At 43.2% G+C, this 25,159-nt stretch overlaps 1 protein-coding gene across 1 annotated transcript; it reads left to right on the top strand.

Moving 5' to 3' along the window:
• Positions 1-97: 97 nt before the first annotated feature.
• On the top strand, positions 98-25,150 carry Elp2 (elongator complex protein 2). The gene is made up of 19 exons (XM_050188052.3): positions 98-342; positions 403-490; positions 613-683; positions 773-917; positions 986-1,072; positions 2,138-2,272; positions 3,196-3,348; positions 5,894-5,989; positions 8,884-8,984; positions 9,946-10,068; positions 11,260-11,418; positions 14,668-14,856; positions 16,636-16,783; positions 17,769-17,899; positions 22,029-22,206; positions 22,432-22,553; positions 23,558-23,694; positions 23,756-23,851; positions 24,981-25,150. The coding sequence occupies exons 1-19, from the start codon at positions 220-222 to the stop codon at positions 25,123-25,125; spliced, it is 2,427 nt and encodes an 808-aa protein (XP_050044009.2). The 5' UTR covers positions 98-219; the 3' UTR covers positions 25,126-25,150.
• The last annotated feature ends 9 nt before the right edge of the window (positions 25,151-25,159 follow it).

A 25,159-nucleotide genomic window follows, 5' to 3' on the forward strand; every position in this document is an offset into this window, starting at 1 on the left:
CAATCGTAGCATGAGGACTCTCGCATCGCACCTGGCAAGACTGAACGATCAGCAGCTTTAGAGCGGCTTGCGGCTTTCTCTCTCCGTTTCGTCGGCTAGTCGAGCCAAGCGCGGTTTATGTTTTCGCAGTGACGGACGGCACGTGTAACTCGAGCATGCGATGTGGTCGTCGTCTTGTTTGTGTCATCTAGTTTCGGGAGCATGAAAAGAGAATGCTAGATGGCTGTCAGCGTAGAATATACGAGTTGTGCTTGCAATCGCAACCCCCAAGCGCTGGACTGGGGCCGTAACAATGTCGTAGCTTATGGTGCCTGCAATGCTGTTGTCTTGTACGATCCAGAGGTATTTCGTTCCTTCTCTTCGTAACGATGTTAGTTGAATTAAATATTGCCGATTGCGCAGGCCAACGGTGGTACTGGTGCTGTCACCCACACCCTTATCAACCACAGCGCCAAGGTTAACTGCGTTCGTTGGATCCGCAGAAAAAATAGTAAGCTGTCACACTACTTTTCGATTTGATGTTGTTCCTGCGAATCGTCTCCGGTTGGACGACGAGCAGCATACCTAATAGTGTGTTGTCTTCTCTGCTGATCGATAAATCGTTTTCTTCAGGTGCAGAAACGGCGTTACTGAGCACGTCTGTGGATAAAACTGTGACTATATGGGACAAGAAAGAAGATCACGTAGGTGTTTGCTCGAATAGGACTGCAGAGGTTGAATTTGCGGCTGTTATGCTTGAACTTACTAACTTCCAAATCTGTCAATTCACAAGTTTATTCCAGCTGCACGCCTTGTTGGCCACGAAAGCGCTGTGACGACGGCAGATGCTCTGTATTCTGGACCTGCAACAAGCGACCTAATCATCGTTGCAAGCGCTGGCGGAGACTTTTTTATTCGAATATGGGAGGTTGACGCAGGTGCTGTTTGTTATAACTTCAGGACACCGTTCCAAACATTGCTACATTTTAAAACAAAATCTTCGCAGGATTCACAGTGAGATGCGCCCAAGAGATCAATTTGAAAGGAAACTTTGCAATGGACATCAGGATGTGTTTTCTGCCATCCACATATGGTATGCACTCGTAGTCGTTGCTGTTTTACAGCAGTACACTGTGTTCTTCAACATCTAGCTTATGACTAAGGTCTTATATACCTATGTCTAACAGAACAGCCAAACATCAGCAGGTACAAATTCAAATTGTTGTTATGCTGGCATGACTATTTGATGAATTCGACATTGGCGAAGCGAGATAGCAGTTTCGTTAGTGACTTCTCATGTTTATGCACATTATCCACACATACTTGTTAAGTAGTGATATTGCCATTTTTGTGTTTTAGGCTAGCTCGAAAATAAGGAAGTAGAAGACGTAGGCTACATGCCAGCTGGAGGCCTGTTCTTCGTGTCGCATATCCCATTAATTAAAGCTGTTTTTCTCTGGTGCAGAACAATATTTATCACTGTGAAATTTATTGTGAACTACAAAATTAGTGAACATGCTAAGAGATAAGAAAGCTGCACTACAACTCTATGTAATTCTTCACATTCATAATTTATTTGAAGCAGGGATCAGAGTGGTTCGTGCAACATAATAACAATATAATAATGTGTAAGTAAATTAGTGCTGGTAATGTAGCTACAACATTTGTACCATTTTGTTGCAGCAGTAGTCTGTGCTTGGAATAATCTGCAGAAGGTGTGAGCCGGGGCACTACAACGAAAAGAAGAAAAATAGCTGTTGTGCTTTGCATAATGTGTGTTTCTAAGGGGGACGAAGCAGCTCAAGCTTTCACCTAGGATTTTCAGTCGTTGTAAGGCACCATAATGTAATTTATGCACCCCTGACACAGAATTTAGCTTGCAAAAACATTATGGTTATGTGTTTGATTTCTAGTCATCTTCTAATCGGTGTAGCGTTTATAAGGCTTTGCTGTTGAAGAATTAATATTAATCACCATACTCACCAATCAGAATTGAACTTAGCTGATAGTGTCCACAACCTTTTCTACTGCAGCAATTATTGTCACAACTTTGCAGGGGGGAAAAATGTGGTGTTATTGATGGTGCAAAACTATGAACTGCTGTTATAAAGACTTATCGCATATACATTTCACAAATCCTTTCAACTTTGTCATACAGTTCCGCTGCTGGCTTATGGTGGCAATGACATGATGGTCCATTGTTACTACAAGGATACGACAGCAGGTTTCCTGAAGTGCCATACCCTATACGGTCATGAGGATTGGGTCAGAGGCATTGCCTTCGAGGAATGCGGTAACAAACTCTGCAGCTTCAAACATTGATGTGCTTCATTTCATACTGTTCTCACACATGGAAAAACTGTTGCTGTTTTTCCAAGAAATTAAGTGGTATAAAATGTTAGAAATATTTGGCCATTTGTGTTTGGTAAACAGCAGTAGCTTGAGACATGTGAGAAGTGCTTGTTGAGCTAAGCCTCTAGCATCACCAAATGAGGCACTTGGTATTTCTTTATATTGTTATAACTGTTTTCTGCTGTAATTTTGCCCAGGAACCCATGCAAGCAGGATCATTGTAGAAAAAAAGCTGGTGATATTGGTGTTTTAGCGCTACCGTGTGGTATTGCAGCGGTGTTTCGCAACTTGTGGCTTTCCACCACAGTGAGCATTGGGCTAATTCAGCTGAGGTTCATGAAACTATGGCAAAATTTCAAAAGGTGGCAGCAAATTATGAACACTTTAATAAGCAGAATCAGCATGAGTCTCCAATACCAACTTAACACCTTCACTGTCAGTGCAAGACTCTTCATGCTCTTTCTTTTGCACATGTGCATTTGGTATGCTTTTATTCCTTCATATCCATTGTCTTTGTTTCTTATGTAGAATATATATACTAGACACTCTGTTCTAATCAATTTCGTTGTCATTCCTCTTCTAAATCCTTCTTACTGTAGCCAGATGCTGCAGTTTACGAAGAAAAATAAAGTTGTCTATGTGTTATAAGGGGAAGAGGGCATCTACATTTGTAGAGGCACTTGAATTTTATTATTGAAATTTTTTTTTTAACAATTTTGAAATGCTATCAGGATGGTGCTTTATAAATTTGTATAGCTGGAATTTTCAACGGGGATTACTGAAAAGGCCCTTTAGAACCACGCTTTGTGTCCTACTGTGTTGATTACCTTTCCTTTAATTAATAGTCTCTGGGTTTTCTTTCAGCTGACAACAGCATATTTATTGCTTCTTGTAGTCAAGATAGTGTAATACGAATATGGAAGATATCACCAAGCAGGGATGAGGAGTCAGTTAACACTGACAGCACTGCTGATGAAATCAAACTTCAAGGCACTACATTTATGGCAACAATTGATGGTGAGCAAACTGCAGTTTGTCATTTTGAATGTAGTAGCATTTTTATTTACTGTTGGGTGAAGCTCGTCAGCCGTGCATGTTCACAGGAGGCATCAAGAGTTCTAGATCCTGGTATTAACAGCACAAAACATAGACGGGACACGAAACGAGAAGACAACACCACAGCGCTTGTGGGGTCGTCTTCTCATCTCGTGTCCCGGCTACCTTTTGCGCTGTTAACACCAGGATGGAAAACCAACAAGCCCAAGCTGCTGTTCGAGAGTTCTAGAGTTGTGTCAGGTGAAGGAAGCTGGTGTAAAATAAAACCCACTTCCAGTAGCCACTCCAAGAGTCTGAACTCACAGTTCTGAAATAAGTGTGTTGCAGCAGTCAACATGCTATCTACAAGCATTGTAGTGTTGACGCTCATTTTGACTGCACACTGTAGAGCTTGTAAAGTTCAAGCTGCAAGCAGTTGTGCAGTTGCTTCCTGGTTTCTAGCTTGTTCTTGGCTCCTCATCCTCGTGCGGCCAGTCCTTGGATGCTGTTTGTTTATTAATGTCCAGTTTAAGTGCAATAACAATTACGTTGACACTCTAGGAACATTTGTGTGGTTTTCATGCTGTCCTGGGTGCGAGGATGACAGCAAGGGCAAGTTGAGAAAGCTAGTGCCTTGATGTACGCTGTCCCGTTCACACATTGTTGGAAGTTGCCCAGTTTGCTGAGTTTTGGAGGCATTTCAAAGTTAAATAATACAGGGAGCAGCAGCATGTAATGTTCACTTTGAAACAAGCATGCACATGTTCCTTGCTGCCGGGGCTCCTCACCGAATCAGAGTTGTCGCTGTGAGTGCTTGTAGTCGTCAAGCCTGATGCCATGCAGGCTTGTATAGAAGTAAGCAAATGTTTATTGCAATTTATAGTGCCCTTATGATACTGCGGCACTTACTTTATGTAATATATTTTGGGTACTTTGCTATTGCTGTCAGTGCTTTGCCCTTTGGGCAAAACTGCAACTTTTATTTGTGGCCCACCTCCTTCTTTCCTTAGTGTATAATGCAAGCACTTACATGACTAGGCCAGGGACTTTTCATCGGCAGCAGAGGCCTAGATGACACAGCAAGGCACACAGAGCACATAAGCGTCTTACTGAGCATGTGATTATTAGGGTGTGCCTCGTTAGACAGTGCAGTAAAAACTCGCAATGTATGAGGCATCATATAATGTCGAAGCATACATTAGGCATCAGCATTAATGCTGCTATATGAATGCTTCTCATGCAGTTGTCAAGAAAACTTTGTTGTGGCCGCGTTACAGTATAGAAAGAAGGATATACATGTATGGTAAATCTATGTAAGAAGTTGTAATAATCAAAGTGGCCATGTGCATATTGAACGAGAAGAAAGGGGGTTAACCGAGGGGCCTGATTTTTATTAGTCATATCATAAGAAGCCAACAAACACTGACACCAAGGACAACATAGGGGAAATTACTTGTGCTTAATAAATGGAATAATGAAACGATAAATTAATGGAAAATTAAAGTGGATGAAAAAACAACTTGCCGCAGGTGGGAACCGAACCCACAACCTTTGCATTTCATGAAGCAGTCAACATGGTGGGTTCGGTTCCCACCTGCGGCAAGTTGTTTTTTCATCCACTTTAATTTTCCATTAATTTATCGTTTCATTATTCCATTTATTAAGCACAAGTAATTTCCCCTATGTTGTCCTTGGTGTCAGTGCTTGTTGGCTTCTTATGATATGACTAATAAAAGTCGGGCCCCTCGGTTAACCCCCTTTCTTCTCGTTTATTACTTAACGAGGGTCTCGAATCCGGCTACATTGATGCCTTCAGGTAGCATATGTGGGTTTATTGACCAGTTGCCTTCACCCAAAAAGGTCACGTTCTCGTGACGCCTGCGGCAAGAAGGACGTTCCACGTCCGCCCCCAAGGTCTGTGAGTGGTGGCGCTGGCTAACACTCCCAAGGTTCTACTAGGGCACATAAATACCCAAGAAAGTGGATGGGGAAACAGCGCCGCGGTAGCTCAATTTGTAGAGCATCGCACGCGAAATGCGAAGGTTGTGGGTTCGGTTCCCACCTGCGGCAAGTTGTTTTTTCATCCACTTTAATTTTCCATTAATTTATCGTTTCATTATTCCATTTATTAAGCACAAGTAATTTCCCCTATGTTGTCCTTGGTGTCAGTGTTTGTTGGCTTCTTATGACATGTGCATATTGAGTAATCTTTAAAGAAAATCACTCCAGGCTGTCGTAAAGGTGAAAGAACAGTTAACGCTGAAAGATAACTTAAATATATGTTGTTTAGTTATTAAATGTTAAAACACGCTAAATCACTTTATTCCTGTGTCATTGGGGGGAAAACAGCTACTCTGTCACCGCTGCAGCTCGTATTTTTGGCTGCATTTGTGCTCATGATGCTCTTACAGTCTGTTTTCTACATTCCACAGCCAGATATTTATTAGGACTTGAGAGACCTCATTTGAGTAAGCCACCTGTTGACCATGGCTTAACTGTGCTTCATTTTGTGCATACTCTATTACAGAATCTGCTCAAGCATTTGCAGTTGGCTTGGAGACAGTTCTTTCTGGTCATGAGGGCTGGGTTTACAGTGTACACTGGTGCCCAGTAACATCACGAGGTGAGGTAAAACATGCCTTGGCAAGGTAAAAAAAAATGTGCTGTTTTGTGTGTGCTTTAAATATTGTAAAAGCATTATTGGCTTCATGGTTGCAGAACCAAAGATTTACTGTGCCATCAAGTAAAAAGTTATGTTGCTGAGCTTTGTTCCACCATCCCACTTATTGAAGGTGCTTGTCTTCCGGTATGTGCCAACCAGTCCTCAACATCTTTTCCATTAATGCCTCTGAATATTGCATGGTCACACAATATGCCAATACAGATGACGGCCAGAGGCTGAATAGTTGCTTGTCTGATGACTTTGTCAGGCATAGATGAGTCAGGCTGTGTGTGCCTTTAAAGTTGCAGTTTTGAAAGCTACTCAGTGGAATGCTTTAATGGTCTCACTAGACCAGCGAATTCAGCAGAGCAAGCAGAAGTTTTGCACCCCAGAGACTGCAGCATGGAGCTGCCAAGTTCATCTTCCTCATTACAATGCACTATGTATTAAGGATGAAAATAGCTTCTCTCAGTACGTTGCACAGGAGTACATATGCTCTGACGGGGCAAGGTAGGGACCATCAAGATGTGGCAACCACACCATATAGACAGTGCACATTATTTGCTTTGGTCCTTTGGAATTTGTATTGTTTGCGTTTTCTTGCAAGACAGCACTGAGGACCGACTCCATTATGTAGTACTCTAAATGATTTGAACTAGCAAATTAGAATACAGTTAAACCTCAATATAACGAAGTTGGTAAAATCGTCAATTTGCTTCATTATATCGAAATTTCATTGTATTGAAAGTCAACCTTTTGTGCAAATAAGTACAGTCACTGATCGATTTTTTTTTTCCATGAGAAGGGGCTGCAGAATTTTTCGAATTATCTGGCAATCGAAAAAAGCTAATCTGATTGAGATAACTATTAATTTTGTTAAATTTGAGAGTCGGCAACAAATGATACGGTATCATGCCACATACGTCGATGATATCTTCACATCCGCGGTATGAATTAAGCGAAGCCAGCCATGCTTTCATGTGCACTCCGTCCCCGCAGCTGATAGCGTTGCCTGCACTGGGACGACGTTATCAGGAAAAGCGCCCCGCAGCGGGGAGCGAATGCTTCATCTGCCTTTCGCTTCAACAGGTCAACGAAACTCGAAATTAGGTGTGTTTAGTATTGGAATACTAAACACGTGGGAAGACAGCTTACATGGTGCAACGCCATCTCGGCACGCCCACTCTTTGCACATACAGCAGATTACCACTAAAGCAGGTTGCGTGGCTGCGTATGTGCTCAGCCGCGCGCTTAAAGCCATGCGCAGCCACAGCCAAGACGGGTGCCAGAAATCGAAACACACGTGTGCTTGATCACGTTACCGCAAACTCGCTCCCCTCCCTCTCTTTCCCTTTGATCGCACGGGAAGGCATCACTTGTGAAGCCACCATCTTTCTTGTCTCGCTTTGTACACTTTCACTTGCACCTGAAGCACACAGTATGCGGGGGTCAGGGGCCTGATAGGATCTTATCACACTTGGACTTTATACCGAACATGATGCGGCTGCACTTCAGTGGTCCCTCTCCTTGCATGGGACACGATTACATGATGCGGCTCCACTTCAGTGGTCCCTCTCCTTGCATGGGGCACGATTTGAGAGGTGGGTTTACAAGTGCCACTTGTAGTTCAATCCTTTGACCGCCTGGTCTATGGCAGTTTCCATTTATTGTCTCGGCATTCCTTTGCAGCGGCATTAAAATTTTGTTATATTGGGGGAGGGGGGAAATCGCAAGCAAACACACTTCGTTATGTTGAGGTTCTAAATACCGTATAATGCGGAATATAGGTCGACCCCCTTATATTGAAGCAAAGAAGTCAACATGAAAATTATAAGGCACAAAACTTTGTTTTATTTAGTGGTGCCACCAGACTCGTCACCTGTTCATTCGTCTGAGCTGTCTGAACTCTCGTCCGAAGACGACTGCTTTTCGCTGGTTGCGTCCCACAACATGTCATCCTCGGTGCCGTCCAAGGAGTTGCTAATGCAACACTTCTTGAATGCCCGCACCGCCATATCGTCGGGCAGCGAGCGCCAAGCCTGCGACACCCATGTGGCCACAGTGGCGAGAGGCGGCCTGCGCAGCCGGCCGGTTGGGGTCATCGGGTTGTCGCCGGCCATCCACTGATTATATTGTTCACGAACACGGTCTTTAAAGGGCTTGTTGAGCACGACCAGTGGCTGAAGTGTTGAGGTCATGCCTCCCGGAATGACGGCGAGTTCCGTCCTCCCGTCGCGGAGTGCCTGCTTCACACCTGCGGTCAAGTGCCCGCGAAAGGCATCCAAGACGAGCATCATGCTCGGACACCACAGGAGTGCGCCGGGTCACCGATTATAGATGTTCTTAATGCAATTGAGCATGAGGGCCTCGTCCATATAGCCCTTTTCATTCACGCAAACGACAACATCCCGCGGGAAAGCTTTTGGCGTCGGACACCAAGGGGGCGATAACGATGCGGATGCCGAAAGGTCTGCGCTCTTACATGTTGCCAGACGACTATTCATGTTGTGCCAAGGGTCGGTATATAAGTTGAGGGGTGACCTTTTAGTAATATTTTTCGGAAAAAACCTCGACCTATATTCCGCACTATACGGTACATGGTATTCTATAGGCAAGAGGTTATGAAAAGTTAATACTTTGTTATATCAAGAATTTTGTTATATTGAAGTTCGTTATATCAAGGTTTAACTGTATATTGTTGTCAGGCTCTAGATAGAGTGCTCGCATCAATGATATTTTACAGATTTCTGTTATTATTAGGCAGCTGAAGATACTAAGCCAAAAGAAAGCAAACACAATATAAAGACATGCCTGTGCCAATTGTGCAATGGACTTATGCTGCTGATGCATTTTAGGCGAAGATGGGAGTGAACTGCACAGTCTTCTCTCGGCATCTATGGACAAGACTGTTGTTGTATGGGAACCGGATACTTCAACAGGGCTATGGCTGGATAAGGTGAGCCCATTCTTCTAAAGTTGAGTGTTTACACTAGAACCACTGTCCTTACAGAAAGCTCATAATCTCAGAGAACACCATTGTCTCACAGAAAACAGTTACATAATAGAATGAGTTAGGGAGTAAAACTTTCCATATACAGCTAGAGTACAAATTTTACTAGTGATTCATGCAAGGGCAAGCTATATACTATTACCATGCAAATTGTTCGAAACACTCAATTTGAAGCTAAACATTTCGACAGAATTGCCTCAGCACCTTCCATACTTCCCCTCCTTTTTACAAAAGACTCTTTAAAATCTGCACACCGCTACCCCCGAAGAATACCCCCCTGAAGAAGGAGCCGAACACGCTCCGAAACGTCGTACTAATAAAATTCACTTATTTGGTTGGATTCAGTCTGAAAGTCCTACTCATTTATTTGCATTGTCACATGCTCCATAATATCAGTTAATGAAAACCAATAGGGTTTGACAACTCAGCTTGCATCAAATACTATTGAAAAATACCACCAACAAATTATTGTTGTGATCCCAAGTATGCAAACAGCCAAAAATAAAGCTGTTTGCCTGCAGGGAAACAATCTGCTGCCTTGAGGCTACTATTGATGGTTAGGTTGCCAAGTCCTTCGCTGCCTGAAGCAATGAATTGCCTGAGGGACAATTCCATAGCAGTTCCATGAGAGGCATGTTCCATAGCATGGTATGCACTCATTATTCATTAATGCCTCAAGCAACTTTTCTGCACTTGATGCATTGCAAACTGCTGCATGATATGGGTGCTATTTTCCTCGATGACAAAGATAACATATTTGGAATGAAGTCAAGAACCTTGTGCAAGCTTTCACATACTCGCCCATGTGGACATGGGGATGGGCTGGACTGAAGCTTTTCTGCAGATCTTTTTTGTGAGGACTGTATTATGATGCTGCTGCAATACTACTTCTGTCTTTCCTTTTCAGGCTCGGTTTGGTGATATAGGCGGAAACACATTAGGCTTTCTTGGGGCGGTATTTGGCCCCAGTGGGAACAGAATCCTAGGTCATGGCTTCCAGGGCTCACTTCATATGTGGAAGAGGCCAGAGGTATGCTGCTCATTTGTACGAGCAATTGCAAAGACTGGGCTCATTGGCTGAGATTTTATCTTTTGTAAATTGCCACATTCATTGCAACCTGACACCTACTTACTGCATTTTGGGTGCACCTATCACTTCTTTCATATCTTTTCCATTAGGGCTCTTAAGTATTTGTTGTTTTGAGGTTGTACTTTGTACATGTTGTATGTTAGGAGGGCAGATAGCTGGTATATAACATTTGATTTTGGAGAAAGAGAGAGAGATTTTTTTTTTGAGCAGACATCTACTATTTGCAATGAGAAGGAGCAGCGCATACAGCTATACGTTCAATTTCCAGTATGTCATTTCCAGTGTTAGGTCTCTCTCTTGCAGAATTTTTTCACTTTGCCCTGCCTTCCTTTTTTCCTTCCTTCCTTTTTAAATTATTACGTGCTCAGTCTTTTGGCTTTAACGACATCCTCAATGATGTTTCACCACATGAGCCGGCTTTATTTCTTTCAACCGTAAACTTTAGTATTCGCAGCTGTCTTGCACTCTGTATTTCTTTCTTACTATTACTTCAGATAACTGTCTCAGCCATCCATCTTGAACTTTGGCTGCAATAACGGTCACCTTCACCGCTTCTCAGACGTATAAATTTGAAGTTGTATTTTTGTCGTCATCACGCTGCACATGCCTCTGTGCATTGTTGTTTCAGCTGATCAGAACTTTTGAAAAGTTACAAGTCTTCATAAAAAGTGTTTATGTTTAGTGCTGCATTGGTAATCGACATCACATTGTTGTTTTGCACCCTCGACTTTCTGTCTTGGCTGTTGTCTTTGTGCACAGAAACCTTGGGATGGTGTTTGGGCCTTTGGCTACCACAAAATTGTTTTCGGTCTTTGCAACTGGGTTTAGCATTCTGATCAGCTCTGCATAGTCTCATTTAATAAAAGACAAAAGCTCATCTAAAAAAAAAAAATGCGCCCAGCTGCAAACCATGATAAATGGAAGCACAGAAGCAGCACTGTAGCTTTCATTGTTGCTGAACCTTTTAAACACAAACGTAGCACTATGCTTGTATTTAATTTTTTTTGTGTCGTCTTACACACTGTGTTAATTTGTTTCTGTGAATTATGAGGTTACTCAAGCCTCCATACTAGAACCAAAGGAACCAAACAAAAACCTTTTGTTTTTATTATTGTTCCTTTTTTTTTTCAGGACAACAAAGATAACCTGTGGCAGACCAGTGTGACACCTGGTGGTCACTTTGACAAAGTGGGAGACATTGCCTGGTCTGCTGGTGGTGAATACCTGCTGAGTTGCAGCTCTGATCAAACCACAAGACTTCATGCTCCTTGGATCACACCTCAAGGCAGAGTGAGTGGCCTAAGACATCTGATATACTTATGAACAGCTTTTTCTATCTGTTAAGACAAATCTGCAGCACTAAGGCCTACTTGTTGCGCCTCTGTTCGAGATGATGGTGTGGCTTTGCTCACTTTTTCTGGTGTACAAAACAGAAGACAATTATTTGCGACTCATTGTGAATTGTTTTACCCGTCTCTGGAAAGCCATGTGGTGTCCGCATCCTGTGCCTACTGCCATGGGCAGGACCACCACTCAGCCTGCTTCAGATATTTATGACAAACTTCAGCAACAAAGGACTGTCAACACAGAAAAAAGCTAGTGGTTGTGCAATGTTTGTGCTGCCTTAATTGTGGCAATTTTTGCAAAAGCAAAAAATCTACACAAATTCTGATAAACCAAAAGCAGTGACAAATTCGCCTGGACTACTCAGTGTAGTATTACATGTGCAGAAGCCTTTCCCTTATAGCTTCACCTTTATAGCGTAGAAACGTAAAAAGTTTTTCCTGAGTATACGTCGCCATTTGTTGTTTTGTATTGTTGGCCAATTTGTAAGTCACTGCTTCATGTGAAAAAGAAACAGCTGAATCCTTATTCTGCCCATGTAAATGCATTTATTAAATGCTGTAAAAATGTGCATGAATGCTTTACATGCATGAGTTCTTCTTTTCAAAATTGTCAAGAAAAACTTCTGTTAGGCTCGTATTTGTGTATGCGATTACAGTACAGTAGTACCTCGTTCCTACATGCTGGAAAAATATGCGAGAAAGAATGTACTAATTGGAAAAACTTAAAGTTCGAAGTCGCAAGAAAATTTGGCAAACTCACTGATAGTTGACATCTACATATTGCAAAGTGTTACGTAAATCATTGCAGAATGAGTCGCTGACATGCGCTGAGATGGTTGGGCCAGAGCGGTTCTAGACTTAGAGGTGTACCGTATAATGCAGAATATAGGTCGACCCCCTTACATTGAAGCAAAGAAGTTAGCATAAAAATTATAAGGCACAAAACTTCGTTTTATTTAGTGGTGCCGGCAGACTCGTCACCTGCTCATTCGTTTGAGCTGTCTGAACTCTCGTCCGAAGACGACTGCTTTTCACTGGCTGCGTCCCACACCATGTCATCCTCGGTGCCGTCCAAGGAGTTGCTAATGCAACACTTCTTGAATGCCTGCACCACCATATCGTTGGGCAGGGAGCGCCAAGCCTGCGACACCCATGTGGCCACAGTGGCGAGATGTGGCCTGCGCAGCCGGCCGGTTGGAGTCGTCGGGTTGTCGCCGGCCATCCACTGATTATACTGTTCACGGACGCGGTCCTTAAAGGGCTTGTTGAGCACAACGTCCAGTGGCTGAAGTGTTGACATCACGCCTCCCGGAATGACGGTGAGCTCTGTCCTCCCATTGCGGAGTGCCTGCTTCACACCTGCGGTCAAGTGCCCGCGAAATTTAACCAAGACGAGCATGCTCCGACGCTACAGGAGTGCGCCGGGTCGCCGATTCCAGACGGTCTTGATCCAATTGAGCGTGAGGGCCTCGTCCATATAGCCGTTTTCATTCACGCGAACGACAACATCCCGCGGGGAAGCCTCTTTCAGCAGCGCGTCTTCCTCTTGAAGATTATGTATGGCGGCAGTTTTCTGCCGTCTGCAGTACACACGAGCATCACCGTGAAGCACGAATGCTCGTTCCCCATAGAAAGAAGCTTGACTTTTCTTGCGCCGCGTTCGCACACTGTGGTGGGCGACAGCATGTCGAGCCACACCGTCGTTTCATCGGCGTTGCCGATCTGTCCCAACATGTAGCCATGCTGCTGCCGGTTACGGATAACATAGCGCTGGAATTCGACCAGCTCGTCCTCGTATGCCGCTGGCAGCTTCTGGCAGATTGAGTGCGCCATCGAAGTGTGAATCCCTTGCGTCACATGAAGCGATGAACCCATTAAATGGAGCCCTTGAATTGTTCCTTGGGCAGTCCGGATTCTCAGGCGATCTCGATAGCTTTGATGCGGATGAGTTCTGCTGTCACTGGCAAAGATCTGGCACGATGCTCATGGGACGGTACTTGCCAGGCTTCTGCCAAGGTGTCCTGGGTCTCCGAGAACGATGCAAATCCGAAGTCACGATATACCGGCATTCCCATAGATACCACAGCGCAGCAGTGCCAGATTTCCCTATACGTAATATAGTAAGAAACTCTATGGCGCCAGTCACCAAGGAGGCAATAACGATGCGAATGCCGAAAGGTCTGCGCTCCTACATGTTGCCAGACGACTATTCAGGTTGTGCCAAGGGCTGAGGGGTCGAGGGGTGACCTCTCAGTAATATTTTTTGGAAAAAATCTTGACCTATATTTCGCACTATACGGTAGTTTTTGCGGCTTTGCCAAGTTTATTTGCATGTTCCTCAAATTCCGGTTGAATCGGCAGCTTCTTCGGGTGGGGCATTTTGGTGGGAAGTTTTGACGTGCCCACCTGGCGAGAATCGTTGTGGCACGAGATGCTAACGCACATCGAGCTGGTGGGGCTCAAGCGGCCGGACACACTTTGTGGTTTTCCTATTGCATAATTGCAAAGGGAAACCAAAATGAAATCAAACTGGTGGGCGATGAATAGGATGCCACCAGAGCGAAGCATGACGCTCATGTTGTGTCGCCTGTCATGGGGAACAGCGGCAGGTTTGGGTTATTGCTTATTAACTGCATGCAGTACGCTTCCAACGGCACTGCGCCACATGCTCTGTCAATCAGATAAATGAAGATGCTTATCGTGATAGGCTTGGCAGTGATAGCAGTGAATGCAGCATGCGACGACCCACAAGAGAAGCTACTGCAGCGAGTGGTTATTCAAAATCGCGCGCCTTGTGCCGTTTCTTGTTCACATGGGATCGAGCGGCTGGAAAGAGTGTCATGCTGTCACAGTTTCCCGTTGTGCTGGATGTTGTTGCCGAAAGATAGTGTTTTCCGGGAACATATTAACCACCAGAAGAAGCATAACTGTGTTGGGTCATTTTTTATGTTCATGGTCGCTAACGTTGGTGTTGAAAAATCGTACAAAACGGGATCGTATCAACAAGGTCCTGCTGTAGATGTCTTTCAGTACTTGTTTTGTTAATAAATCACCTAGTTATCTTTTCCCTGCTTTGCATTTCTTAAAGTGATAATGAGGAAGCGTATATTTGTTGAACTAGGGCAGTTAATAACTGCAAGTTTATAGAACACAGTATGCAGCATCTTGCATTGTTTATGTTCTTTCTTTGTAGTCCTGGAAAGAGATTGCCAGGCCACAAGTGCATGGTCATGACCTTGCGTGCATCACATCGACTGGACGGCTCCAGTTTGTCACTGGTGCTGAGGAAAAGGTGTTGAGAGCATTCGAAGGCACCCGCAACTTCATTGACAATTTCAAGAGATTGTGTGGTGCCAACCTGCTTGAACACTCCAGCATTAAGGTACCTTTCCAACAACGAAATCACTCTGCCTGTAGCATGCAAGCCTTTATGAAAGCAACAAGGACTTAGTTCAGTTCAGATAGTTTATTTCCTTAAAGGCCCCCAAGGGGTGGGATTACATTTCGAATAAGAAAAACAAACAGCGAAGAATATTTAACATTGGAGATGATCAGTTACACATTCTTGAAAAGCAGATGATGTAGCAATGGAGACGATGTCATAGGGCAGGCTGTTCCAATCTGTAGCTGCTCTAGAAAATAACAAAGTATAAAACGTAGCAGTGTGCTATGGTGGACGGGCAACTTGAAGTGGATGACTGGGGCAGTATGATATGCTGCAGCTGTAATATACGATGCTTGATGGAGAGAATAAAAGAACTTGTGAAAAAGGGCGAGGCTAGCAAGGTGGCAACGATAGGAGAGGGGTGGTATTCCGGATTGGGTGTGCTTTCAAAGATGAAATACTGACGTCATATGAATATGAGGAATTAATGAATCAGGCGGCAAGATTTTGAACGGCTTCCAATACTGTGGTTAGATACGCTTGATACAGGCTTGATAAGGGCTTGATAGTCACCGTAAGCAACACTCATCGCCCAGGCACATGAAAAAAGATGGACATGGAAAATCAAAAGTGTATATTTAGAAGAAATAGTGCCCAGAAAAACTAAGCAAGCACCTTGGTGGCAGTGGGAGTCATTAGCTAAGTCAGTAGTCAACACAGGCTGTAGTCAGGCCCTACTTAAAGTGCATCATCAAGCGTCTTTAGGATCAATCTGAAGCCATCACAACAATTCTGGCATGTACTATATATGCATTGTGTACAATCTGATGAGACAGGCTTGTCTTTCTGAAAGCAGCTACAACAGTAACATTACAAGGCCCTTATGTTAGGGTGCATGTTGCAGAATAAGGTAGTGTTGATAACACCAGAAACACTAAACAATGAAAATACAAAAAAAAACGATGTATTTACTAGCAGTTGCAGCTGCTACCAGCTTTGTAAAAGTTTGTTAGGCCAGTGGAAATGGCAGGCATGAAGAGAGATCATTCTCCGAGGTGGCACTATTATTGCTGTGTGCTCTCTGTCTGTAAGATTAATGGGGCATAATGAATGGCAGCACTTTATCAGTGACCTTTCAGTATCTTTCAGTATTTCGTGACCTTACAGTATCTGTAAATTCCATTGCCTGTGTTTCCAAGTGATTGTCAGTGGTGATGTTCAGCCTTTAGTGCATTTTTCCTTTTTGTTCATCACAATTCTTGTCTCTGTTCTTTTTTTATTGCAGAAGTTCTTGCTTCCTTTGTGTGTTCAAGCCAATCTGGTTTAAGCGCTACAATTGCCCACTTTCAAGCGTTTGCGTGCCTAAATGTGGCAGTAAACTTACTCATCTACCCTAAAGGCCTGAAGGCATTACATAGGGGGGGAGTAGTATATGTACACACCTTAAATCAATTCACGAATCAAGTACAAAAAGGATATATAGATAGAAAGAAATGTAAACTACTATAAAGACGAATCTTACAAACTAAGAAGAAAAGCATAACAGAATAAGCTAACAAGGCTGAGCATTCACATCCTAAAAGAGTAGTCAAGTGAACGAATTTGTGTATGTTATATAGTCTTTTTAACAAGTTCATAAATGGATATATGTGTAAAGGTCACAAGTTTTAAAGAAAGGCACCAAACATTATCATCATGATTTGTGTCAACATGTATTTCGGACGCCAGAAGCCTATTCTTTCACTGTTTCCTTCTGTTTTCTTTTTCTCACTCCAGGAGCTGGCAGAAGGCGCCAGTGTGCCCTCCCTAGGGCTGTCCAACAAGGCTGTGTACGAGAGTGACCTGACTCGCAACATCGATGATGCAGAGCGACACCCGAAAAACCAGTTTCCAGAGTTTTATTTTACGCCCGTTGTCCTCACAGGTGGCTGTTCCTTTCTCACTGCTACACAGTCACTTCAGCATGGTTGCCCACAATTACCAATTTATCGTAAAATGCCCAATCTTTAAAGCTTATTGCAGTTGTTCAATAGGCACCAATGCTTTCACAAGTATTTCTTTGCGTTCATCCAGTTTGGGGCATAATCTGTTTTAAGAAATACAAATACGGCCACGGACCGATTTTCAGAGCCAGATTTTTTGGATCCGCTTGATTATTCAGATGCATGCCCACATCACAGTCGACCACTTCATCGAACCAGCGTATAACAGCAACCAAGCACCAACTACTCTTACGTGAATAGTTCATAAATTAATTTCATCAATATTTGCATTTGTGGTGAAATTATAGCTGTGAATATAGTAAAAAAAGCTTGTTAGCCACTTCCCTACATAACAAAGTTTATGAATTATTTTAAAAAGCATTCAACATCTCAACATCTTGAATCCTAAAAACATTTGTTTTATATGTTTAGATACCTGTAATAGTCACAGTCTTGTTTGCAAAGCCAATATCTTTACTGATTTTAGTAGTTAATGTTTTCTATATTCTTTGCCCATTCCTATACAGTTGCCCTTGTCAGTCCTGTAATTGTGCCATGACAAGCAGGAAGGAGTTCTGAATTTGGATAGCCACATTAGGACAAAATTTGCTGTTGTGCAGCTGAAAAATAACCAACTTTCATTATGGGCTGTGGATGAGTAGATAACTGAACCTTTCCTTAGAACCAAGAGAATGAGACACATCAAACAGCTTAAAACAAGAACATTAAACTAGCCATCCAACACCTGTTTACCTGTGTTGTCTCCTATTTGTAGTGATCTCATTGCAGTAAACAGACTGTATATTTTTTGGCTCTTCATATGTTTTCTGAAGCACTGCAACCTGCATATGGTTCTGTATTTCTGAGTTTCTTTAGGTTTTGAATATTTGTGACAGAACTGTTTAGAACTGTTGCATGCTTTCCCAGAGCCACCTACAGAGGAAGACCTTCTGCAGAACACATTGTGGACAGAAGTGAGGAAGCTTTATGGACATGGCTACGAACTCTTTGCACTGACAAGCACACATGATGGCAAACTCGTTGCATCTGCCTGCAAGGTATGGAAGCATAGTAGCATCCTTTATGAGCATTTACCTGCAAACCAGCAAGCATTGTGGACACTATGGTATTGAGCGAGACATCGGATGTTTGCATCTTAGTGCCGCACTTTTTCAAGTTTGCACATATATTTGTTGTTGCGATAGCATTTATGTGGACACTCCTGTCGGATTCACGGCGTTGGCATGTCCTGGCTACCTGCAGCCTGCTTTGGGCAGCAAAAGAGAATGCAGAACTTGCATTCTGTGTACACCACACAAAGTGTTGCTCTGTCAAACATGACGTGGTACGCTTGAGCAGCGCCATGTGAACACGGAACCCCCCCCCCCCCAAAGAAAAACACTTTGCAGCACAAGCAACACTTCACAAGACTCTGACCACAGCATATCTGATGGTACAACCATAGGTGCATGGAAAATGAATACATCACCATGTCTCTCATCTCATCACATGGTGAGACTGAGAACTACCTCCCAAGTGCACTCTCTGAGTTACAGCACCCACATACCCAATAGCATTAATGATTGGAACTATGGTGTTCCCATCAGCGTATCTCAGCAGATATACTGAGAAGCTGTCACTTGACTTTGACAATCATCCTCCAAAGGTTTCTACGTGAGAGGTAACAATGCATGTCTTGTTGACAGGCTCAGGGCAGCAACTTACCATCTCTCTCTCTCTCTCTCTCTCTCTCTCTCTCTCTCTCTCTCTCTCTGTGCTTAAGTTTGGGAATACTGACAGCTTCTTTTGGTGGAAGTTTCTAGTTCATTATGTCTGGCTTGTATACAGCGAATAACATTGCTACACAAGCATGTTCTGTTGTCTCACTCACTGTGTACACTATGCCTTGCAATCAGTTTTTGGTTGCTACTCTGCAGCATCCTCTTCAAGCTAGTGTTGCAGGCTTTGTTACTCAGTAGCACTGGAATTCAGTGCGCAACAGCATTTGCTGTTAGTGTTTTATGCTAGGGTTATTTGCTTGCTCATCAGGCAAAAAGCTCTCTCCCACAGTTCTCTGTTTTTCCCTCTTGTGCACCAGCTTCAATGCATTTGCCCCCCAGGCCGTGGGAACATTTTCTTGGTAGAGCAGGAACCCCTTCTTGTGCGGTACTTCTACCGCCTGTTCTGTCACATGTGCCATTTCATTGTCTCCAGTGAAGTTCAGCAGATGGCTTAAACTGTGCTTTACATTCCTGCTGCATAACTTGTCGATTAACAGCGTTCACTTCGATATTTTTTATTACACTACAGAGTGAATTTTTTTCACCAAAATACTGATGTAGCTATCAGGACATGACCATTTTGGTTTCAGCTGATGTGTCCTGTCAACTCATTAATTCTTGGGTTGACAGATATGAACATCTTTGCAAACATTGGTGCTAAATTACTTAACATTCTGGCACAGCATCAAACCCTATCAAATGAACTCTTTTGTGATTCACCCCGAATTTACAATACACCCTCTAGAGCCAATTGAAAACTTATTCAAAAATTTCTTTTGAATTGAAAATTTTGCTTTGTGACTTGTCTCATACATTCAGAGTGATGAAAATGTACAGTTGCAAAACGAATTTGAAACTTTTAATTCTTCAGTGAGTTTTGTCAAGTTTACAAAAGGTGGACTCCACGTGAGAACTCTTTATAAGGATGTCAGAAATGAGAATATATCAACTATTTCATGCCTAGTACAATTAGAAAGCACTTATTCAGACACTTCAAATATATGTATGATGTAAAACGTGAAAACAATGAAAGAAGTGAACCCATTACATGGAGACAAACATCCAGCTGTCTACCTTCCAACTCATTTTACTAAAACACTTCACACTTACCGTATTTAGTGGCATAATGATTGCACTTTTTTGTTTAAAAAATTGACGCAAATTCAGGGTAGCGATCATTGCACAGGTTAAACTTGCCGTGAAAAAAAAAAATTATTTTTTTCATCCCGTGTTTGCCGCGGGATGACGACAGGTGAACAAGCAGGCGGCTGCTGCTGAACAGTGCGGGACATCAAAACAGAAATGGCGGCCGGCGGAGCAAGCCTAACGCGCCGAACACGATTTTTTTTTTCTTCTCATAAGTGCATTACGCGCATTGAAACAGTTTCTTCCATATCAGTAATGAATAATATCGTAAATATTGGCAAGCTTGCGACAATAACTTAGCCATGTCCACTTTGAGGGGACAGAAACAGAGGTTGGCGCACATAACTGCCAGTGACATAGAAACACATGGCGGGCATGCTGCAGAAACTGCGGCATTTGTCTATACTACTATCCTAATACTGCATGTTTCCGCTAAGGGTGGGCGAATATCTTAGCTGTGTTACAAACTTCAACGTATGAATAGGGTACACGGCTAACATATCAGTGTAAACGTGGCCACTATCGTTGTTGCTTGCCATTTGTTGTGTGCCCACGAGTGCAGATGAGAAGAATTGAAAGGCGCCTTTTCTATTGTTGTTCTTAATCAAAACCATTATGAAGCCTACAAATAATACAGCCAAGGGAGTTTGGTTGTAGTTCTGTTTTTTTCATGGAAGTGATGAAAGTAATGAAACGGGGCATCTGCTTAAGAATGTTTGGTGCGTGCAGACCACTTGGTATGTCTTCAAGAGTTGTTCGCATGGCATTCGACGGATGGTAAGCACGATCATCATTAGCTAGACTTGGCACACGACGATATCGCTGCGACAAGTTCGCGGTGCAGTCATTACATGAGAAAGAAAAAAAATCAAATTTTGACGACAAAATTCAGGGGTGCGATCATTACGCGAGTGCAATCATTATGCGAGTAAATACGGTATTACTTGAACTTGAAGCAGAGGTTCAATAAGAAGTGCTTGAAGATGTTTGCAACAAATTTAACATATTCTAATTTTAATCGGTGCTTTTGATTTTTATGCACTATCTTCACATGCACAAAGGTGCACATGCACCTGAAGAAGATAATATCATGTCGACAATACAGTTGCCAAGCTTTCGTATTGACATCCCAATTATGGCTCCAATATGCAGTTTCTTAAGCATGTTCTTTTTGTACATCTTCGTTTTTTTTTTTTTTTCTGCTCTTGGAATATCTTATTTGATATTAATCTCATTTTCTGAACTACACCATTCGCAGCATTTTCATGCATTACCTCTGTTTGAGTTTACTGGCACGTTTAGTGTCTGCAATTGCTAGTGGACTCTGTTGAGGGTCTCCTCCTCCATTATTGGTGCTCTGAGTCAGAAACCTGAAGTGCTCCTATCTTTCTGCATGGTACTATCAGAGTGTGCTGTGTGTTGTACAGAATGCAGTCCACAACACAGCTTCGAGACAGCATTGATAATAATTTGCAAGTGGGCCTTGTAACATTTGGCACAGACCATCCTCTTCTCCTTGCTCTATACCATACTGCAGTCAATGATGAGCTGAGAATGCAGGAGAATGGTGGAAAGTGACGCGTGCCTTAGTTGCTCTATGCCTCAATGTGGCTCCTCACAATGGCAACAATGAGCATGCCACAGTCATTTACCACACGTGAATAGCCATCAGGTCTGGAGTGAGGAAGACAACTCATAGCACAAACGGCTGTGTTGAAAAGGGACCAGGAGAGGAATTTCCCTGCCCTCCTGTCCAAAGAATCTCATCACCACCAATTCGCCCTGAGGTGAATACCGGCAGTAGCTGAGAAGAATAGTGCACCACGGGAGGCTGAATGGCCCCAGTGGATCCCTTGACACGTGGACATGAGCATTACTCGCACTTCAGGAAGAAAATGCTGCCCTATCTGGGCGAAGAGTTTGAGGATGCCACAGTGCCTGAGCAAGACCAAGGCAGGTGTCGTAATTCGTTAAGCGCATATATCTACATGCCCTTCATAGAACACTTGCCTCTGCATCCTTAGCTTGTCCCTGATTGTAGTATGTTATAACATAAAATACTGGTGAATAACTCGTAAAGGATTGGTAACTGTAGGCAGCCCTTCATATAGGGAAGCATTTCAGGAGGTGCTCCAAAGTGACCTGATAAGCATTTCTTGCTTCTGAAGATCAGCTTGTGGGTTCTGTTGACCACATTAACAAATGTATCACTCTGGTGTTATCTTTCGTCTGCCCCCTTTGGTCCTTGTCCTGAGCGCAGGCAAGCACACAGCAGCATGCAGCCATAATTCTCTGGGACACTGCCACATGGAAGCAAGTAGGGGAGCTTGTGTTTCACAACCTGACAGTAACTCAAATGGAGTTTTCACCTGACAACCTTCACCTGTTGAGCGTCTCGAGAGACAGGTCATGGTGCATACACAGAATTGACATCAGCGGTAAGTCTCGGGGCCATTGTCCTTTTTACTCCTAAATTTTTTTTTATAGGTACTGAAGGAAAATTGAGTTAGACTGGAAAATGGTGCTTCTGGAATAGCAAACAGGCGACTAATTACGAAGAACAGAGGCTTGGTATACTGGAAAATGAAGCATAACTTGGGCAGCCAGAGATTCTACGGTAAAGTGGACTTACTATCACTTTCTCTGCTGCTCTCTTCGTTTAGGAAACATGTTCATCAGAGAAGCATTCGCCGATAAGAAGACTGCTATCCACCAGAGAATTATTTGGAGCTGTGCCTGGTCTCACGATGGCTTGTACTTTGCAACAGCATCAAGGGATAAAAAGGTAATCTGAAATAGCTACCTTGAACTTTTTCGGCACCCTGTATTTTACGATGCGAGAAGGTGCAAGTATTAAGCCTCTATGAGTAGGAAGCGTTTCTCTTTCTTTTTCTTTAAAGACATTTCCAATAGCCTTTATATTGTAAGCATAGAAGCAATAATGGCTTCGACAGAACTCGGGACATTAAATCTTTCTTGTGTCATCCGATTCCAACTGTGCCTGCAGATCCCTTAACCTCATTAAAGCTCTCAAGTCTGTTTTCCTTTCTTTGGCAGCTACTCTGCGACCCGTAATAGACCACCGGTTAAATGGTCTGCACATTACATGACCTGCCTGACTCCACTTCTTTTCCTTAATCCCAAATACATCATCTACCCATGTTTTCCTTTTAATCCATACTGGCATTTAACCCTTACCACACCTATAATTTTTTTGTTCTATCACTAGTCCTTAGTTGTTTCTCAAGCTTCTTTGTTATTCTCATTGTTTCTGCCCCACTGGTTATTGCCAGTAGAATGCAGTGATTGTACACTCATCTTTTCAAGGATATTGATAAGCTGCAGATCGTTACTTGAGAATGCCTTCCATATGCACTCCAACCCATTTTTGTATGTCTGGAGAGTTCCTTCTCATGATCCAGGCCTCCCGAGATTACTTGGACTAGAGAAGCTTCTTGGCTGTCCGCCAATCATAGACCCTCATTTCCTTGTCAGGCCGTTGAACGTTAATTTAGCCTTCTGGATATTAATTTTCACACCTACCTTTAGACGTTGTCGATGCTGCTTCCGAATCAATTCGTTGCGAGCTGTCTCCAGCATGGCTAAACAGGAAAATGTTGTGTGGAAGCCGCTTACATTGTCCATTTTCATATGATATGGCTTTTCAGTGGCTCTAAGATGTTTGCTGCTTAAATAGAGCCAAACAATAAGTGTTACATATGGCTGTGTGCAAAGATAAGCTGTGCGTTGTAGACAGTGTGACTTGTCAGGCTTCTGTGTATTGTTTAGGTCGTGGTCTGGGGCTGGAGAGCAGACGGTCCTTCTTCAGAAACATGTCTGGGACCCTTTGAGAGCAAGGCACAGTTGAATGTGGAGGATTCAGCCACAGCTATCAGCTTTGCACCAGGTTTCTGTAGAGGTGACAGGTAAGAAAGTGCAAGACCCATTGTTGGCAGCTGTACGAGAGCTTTCATGTTGAAAACCCAGGTACCTTGTAGCCATAGGACTTGAGAACGGAACTATTCACCTTCACCACTGGAGTTTTAAATCTGGGTGGACTCCTTACGAAACACTTCAACAATCGTATCCTTTGCCATATTTCTTAGTATGGGTAGTTTCTAGCAGAATGCAACAACATGATGAAAATGAGTCCTGTTGAGAAACATTTGGCAGTTGCCTTGCCACTGTTGTAAGCAAGAGGGGAAAGTTTAAGCATGACTGTTGTAGTTTTGTTGAGATGACAAGGTGCAGTGAAGTTTATTCTGGCCACCTGCCTTATAGGGGTAGCAGAGAGCAAGCACAAATGCACCACGCTTATTGCACCCTTGAAACCATTTTGCATTGCTGTCACACTGCTTGGTCAGCAGCATCAGCTATTTACTGGAAAATTAAAGCAGATACTAGTGTTCTGGTTCTGTGTGCACGATAACAGCTTTTGTATTAAGGCTGCAGCTAGCCAACATATTCTTGCCCCACAGATGCTTTGTATTTGTGTGTTCTAGTTCCATATTAACTCAAGTGTCTGTATAATACCGTTGTATTCTATGTATGTAAGGGCATGAAAAAAACCCAGTAAGTTCTGCCTAAAGTGTGCAGGTCTCATAGCTGTGAACAGTTGTTGAGCCCTCCTGCTATGGAAGCAAGCAGTTGTATTCGGGAAAACGAACCAGTGGACAGGAATAGGTAAAAGTAGCACACAGGAAGTTAAACCGCATTAAAAGCAGGAGTCACGAACAGGTCATTGTAGATGCCCTATCCTCGCGACCCTTGTGCTTGCAGAGAATTGTGAAATTAATGGTCGTAATTGGTAATATGAGCACACAGGTTTGCTGGCACATAATGCTACGTACTGCCCAACTTGCAAGAGGGGGTATTTGCTCAAGTCCTGCGTCCTTTTATGGCGGGCTGCACTGTGCAATAGTGCACACAAAATGCAAGAAAGGCTAGGGGCAAGTAAAATGTGTTTTGTGTCCACTTCCTGTGGTGCTGGCAAGATTCCAGCTTGTACACTTTGAAGCCTGCACAATCTCTGGCAACCAAGTGTCAGATCATGTGTTTTGCAGGGTTGTCTCTCACAAACATGGCAGTGCTAGTCTTTCTGGCACTACCTTCACAGAAAATTAGTAGCTTTTGCACATTATCGTGTGTAGAAACATTGGTAAGCTTGTGCTAGAAGAGACATGTAATGGAAATCCTTGACTATTGAAACCAGCATTGCACACCACCTATCAGTGAAGAGATTGAAGTTTTCCCCCAGACAAGACCATGAATCAAGTGCTGCATTTCAGCTGGCAAGCTGCGGAGATGACCACATCGTGCGAGTATACAACATCCCCATGTCAAGCATGATGCTGTAATTAAAATATATTGTTCCCGTTGGCATCAATGAAG

The sequence above is a fragment of the Dermacentor andersoni genome, chromosome 2 (genome assembly GCF_023375885.2).
Source record: "Dermacentor andersoni chromosome 2, qqDerAnde1_hic_scaffold, whole genome shotgun sequence".
NCBI lineage: Eukaryota > Metazoa > Arthropoda > Arachnida > Ixodida > Ixodidae > Dermacentor > Dermacentor andersoni.

Excerpts from the sequence above, each read along its gene's own strand:
- Elp2 (XM_050188052.3), top strand. The coding sequence starts at position 220 with ATGGCTGTCAGCGTAGAATATACGAGTTGTGCTTGCAATCGCAACCCC. Across the intron at positions 2,273-3,195 it reads CATTGCCTTCGAGGAATGCG|CTGACAACAGCATATTTATT; the intron begins GTAACAAACTCT and ends GTTTTCTTTCAG. Across the intron at positions 16,784-17,768 it reads TACGCCCGTTGTCCTCACAG|AGCCACCTACAGAGGAAGAC; the intron begins GTGGCTGTTCCT and ends ATGCTTTCCCAG.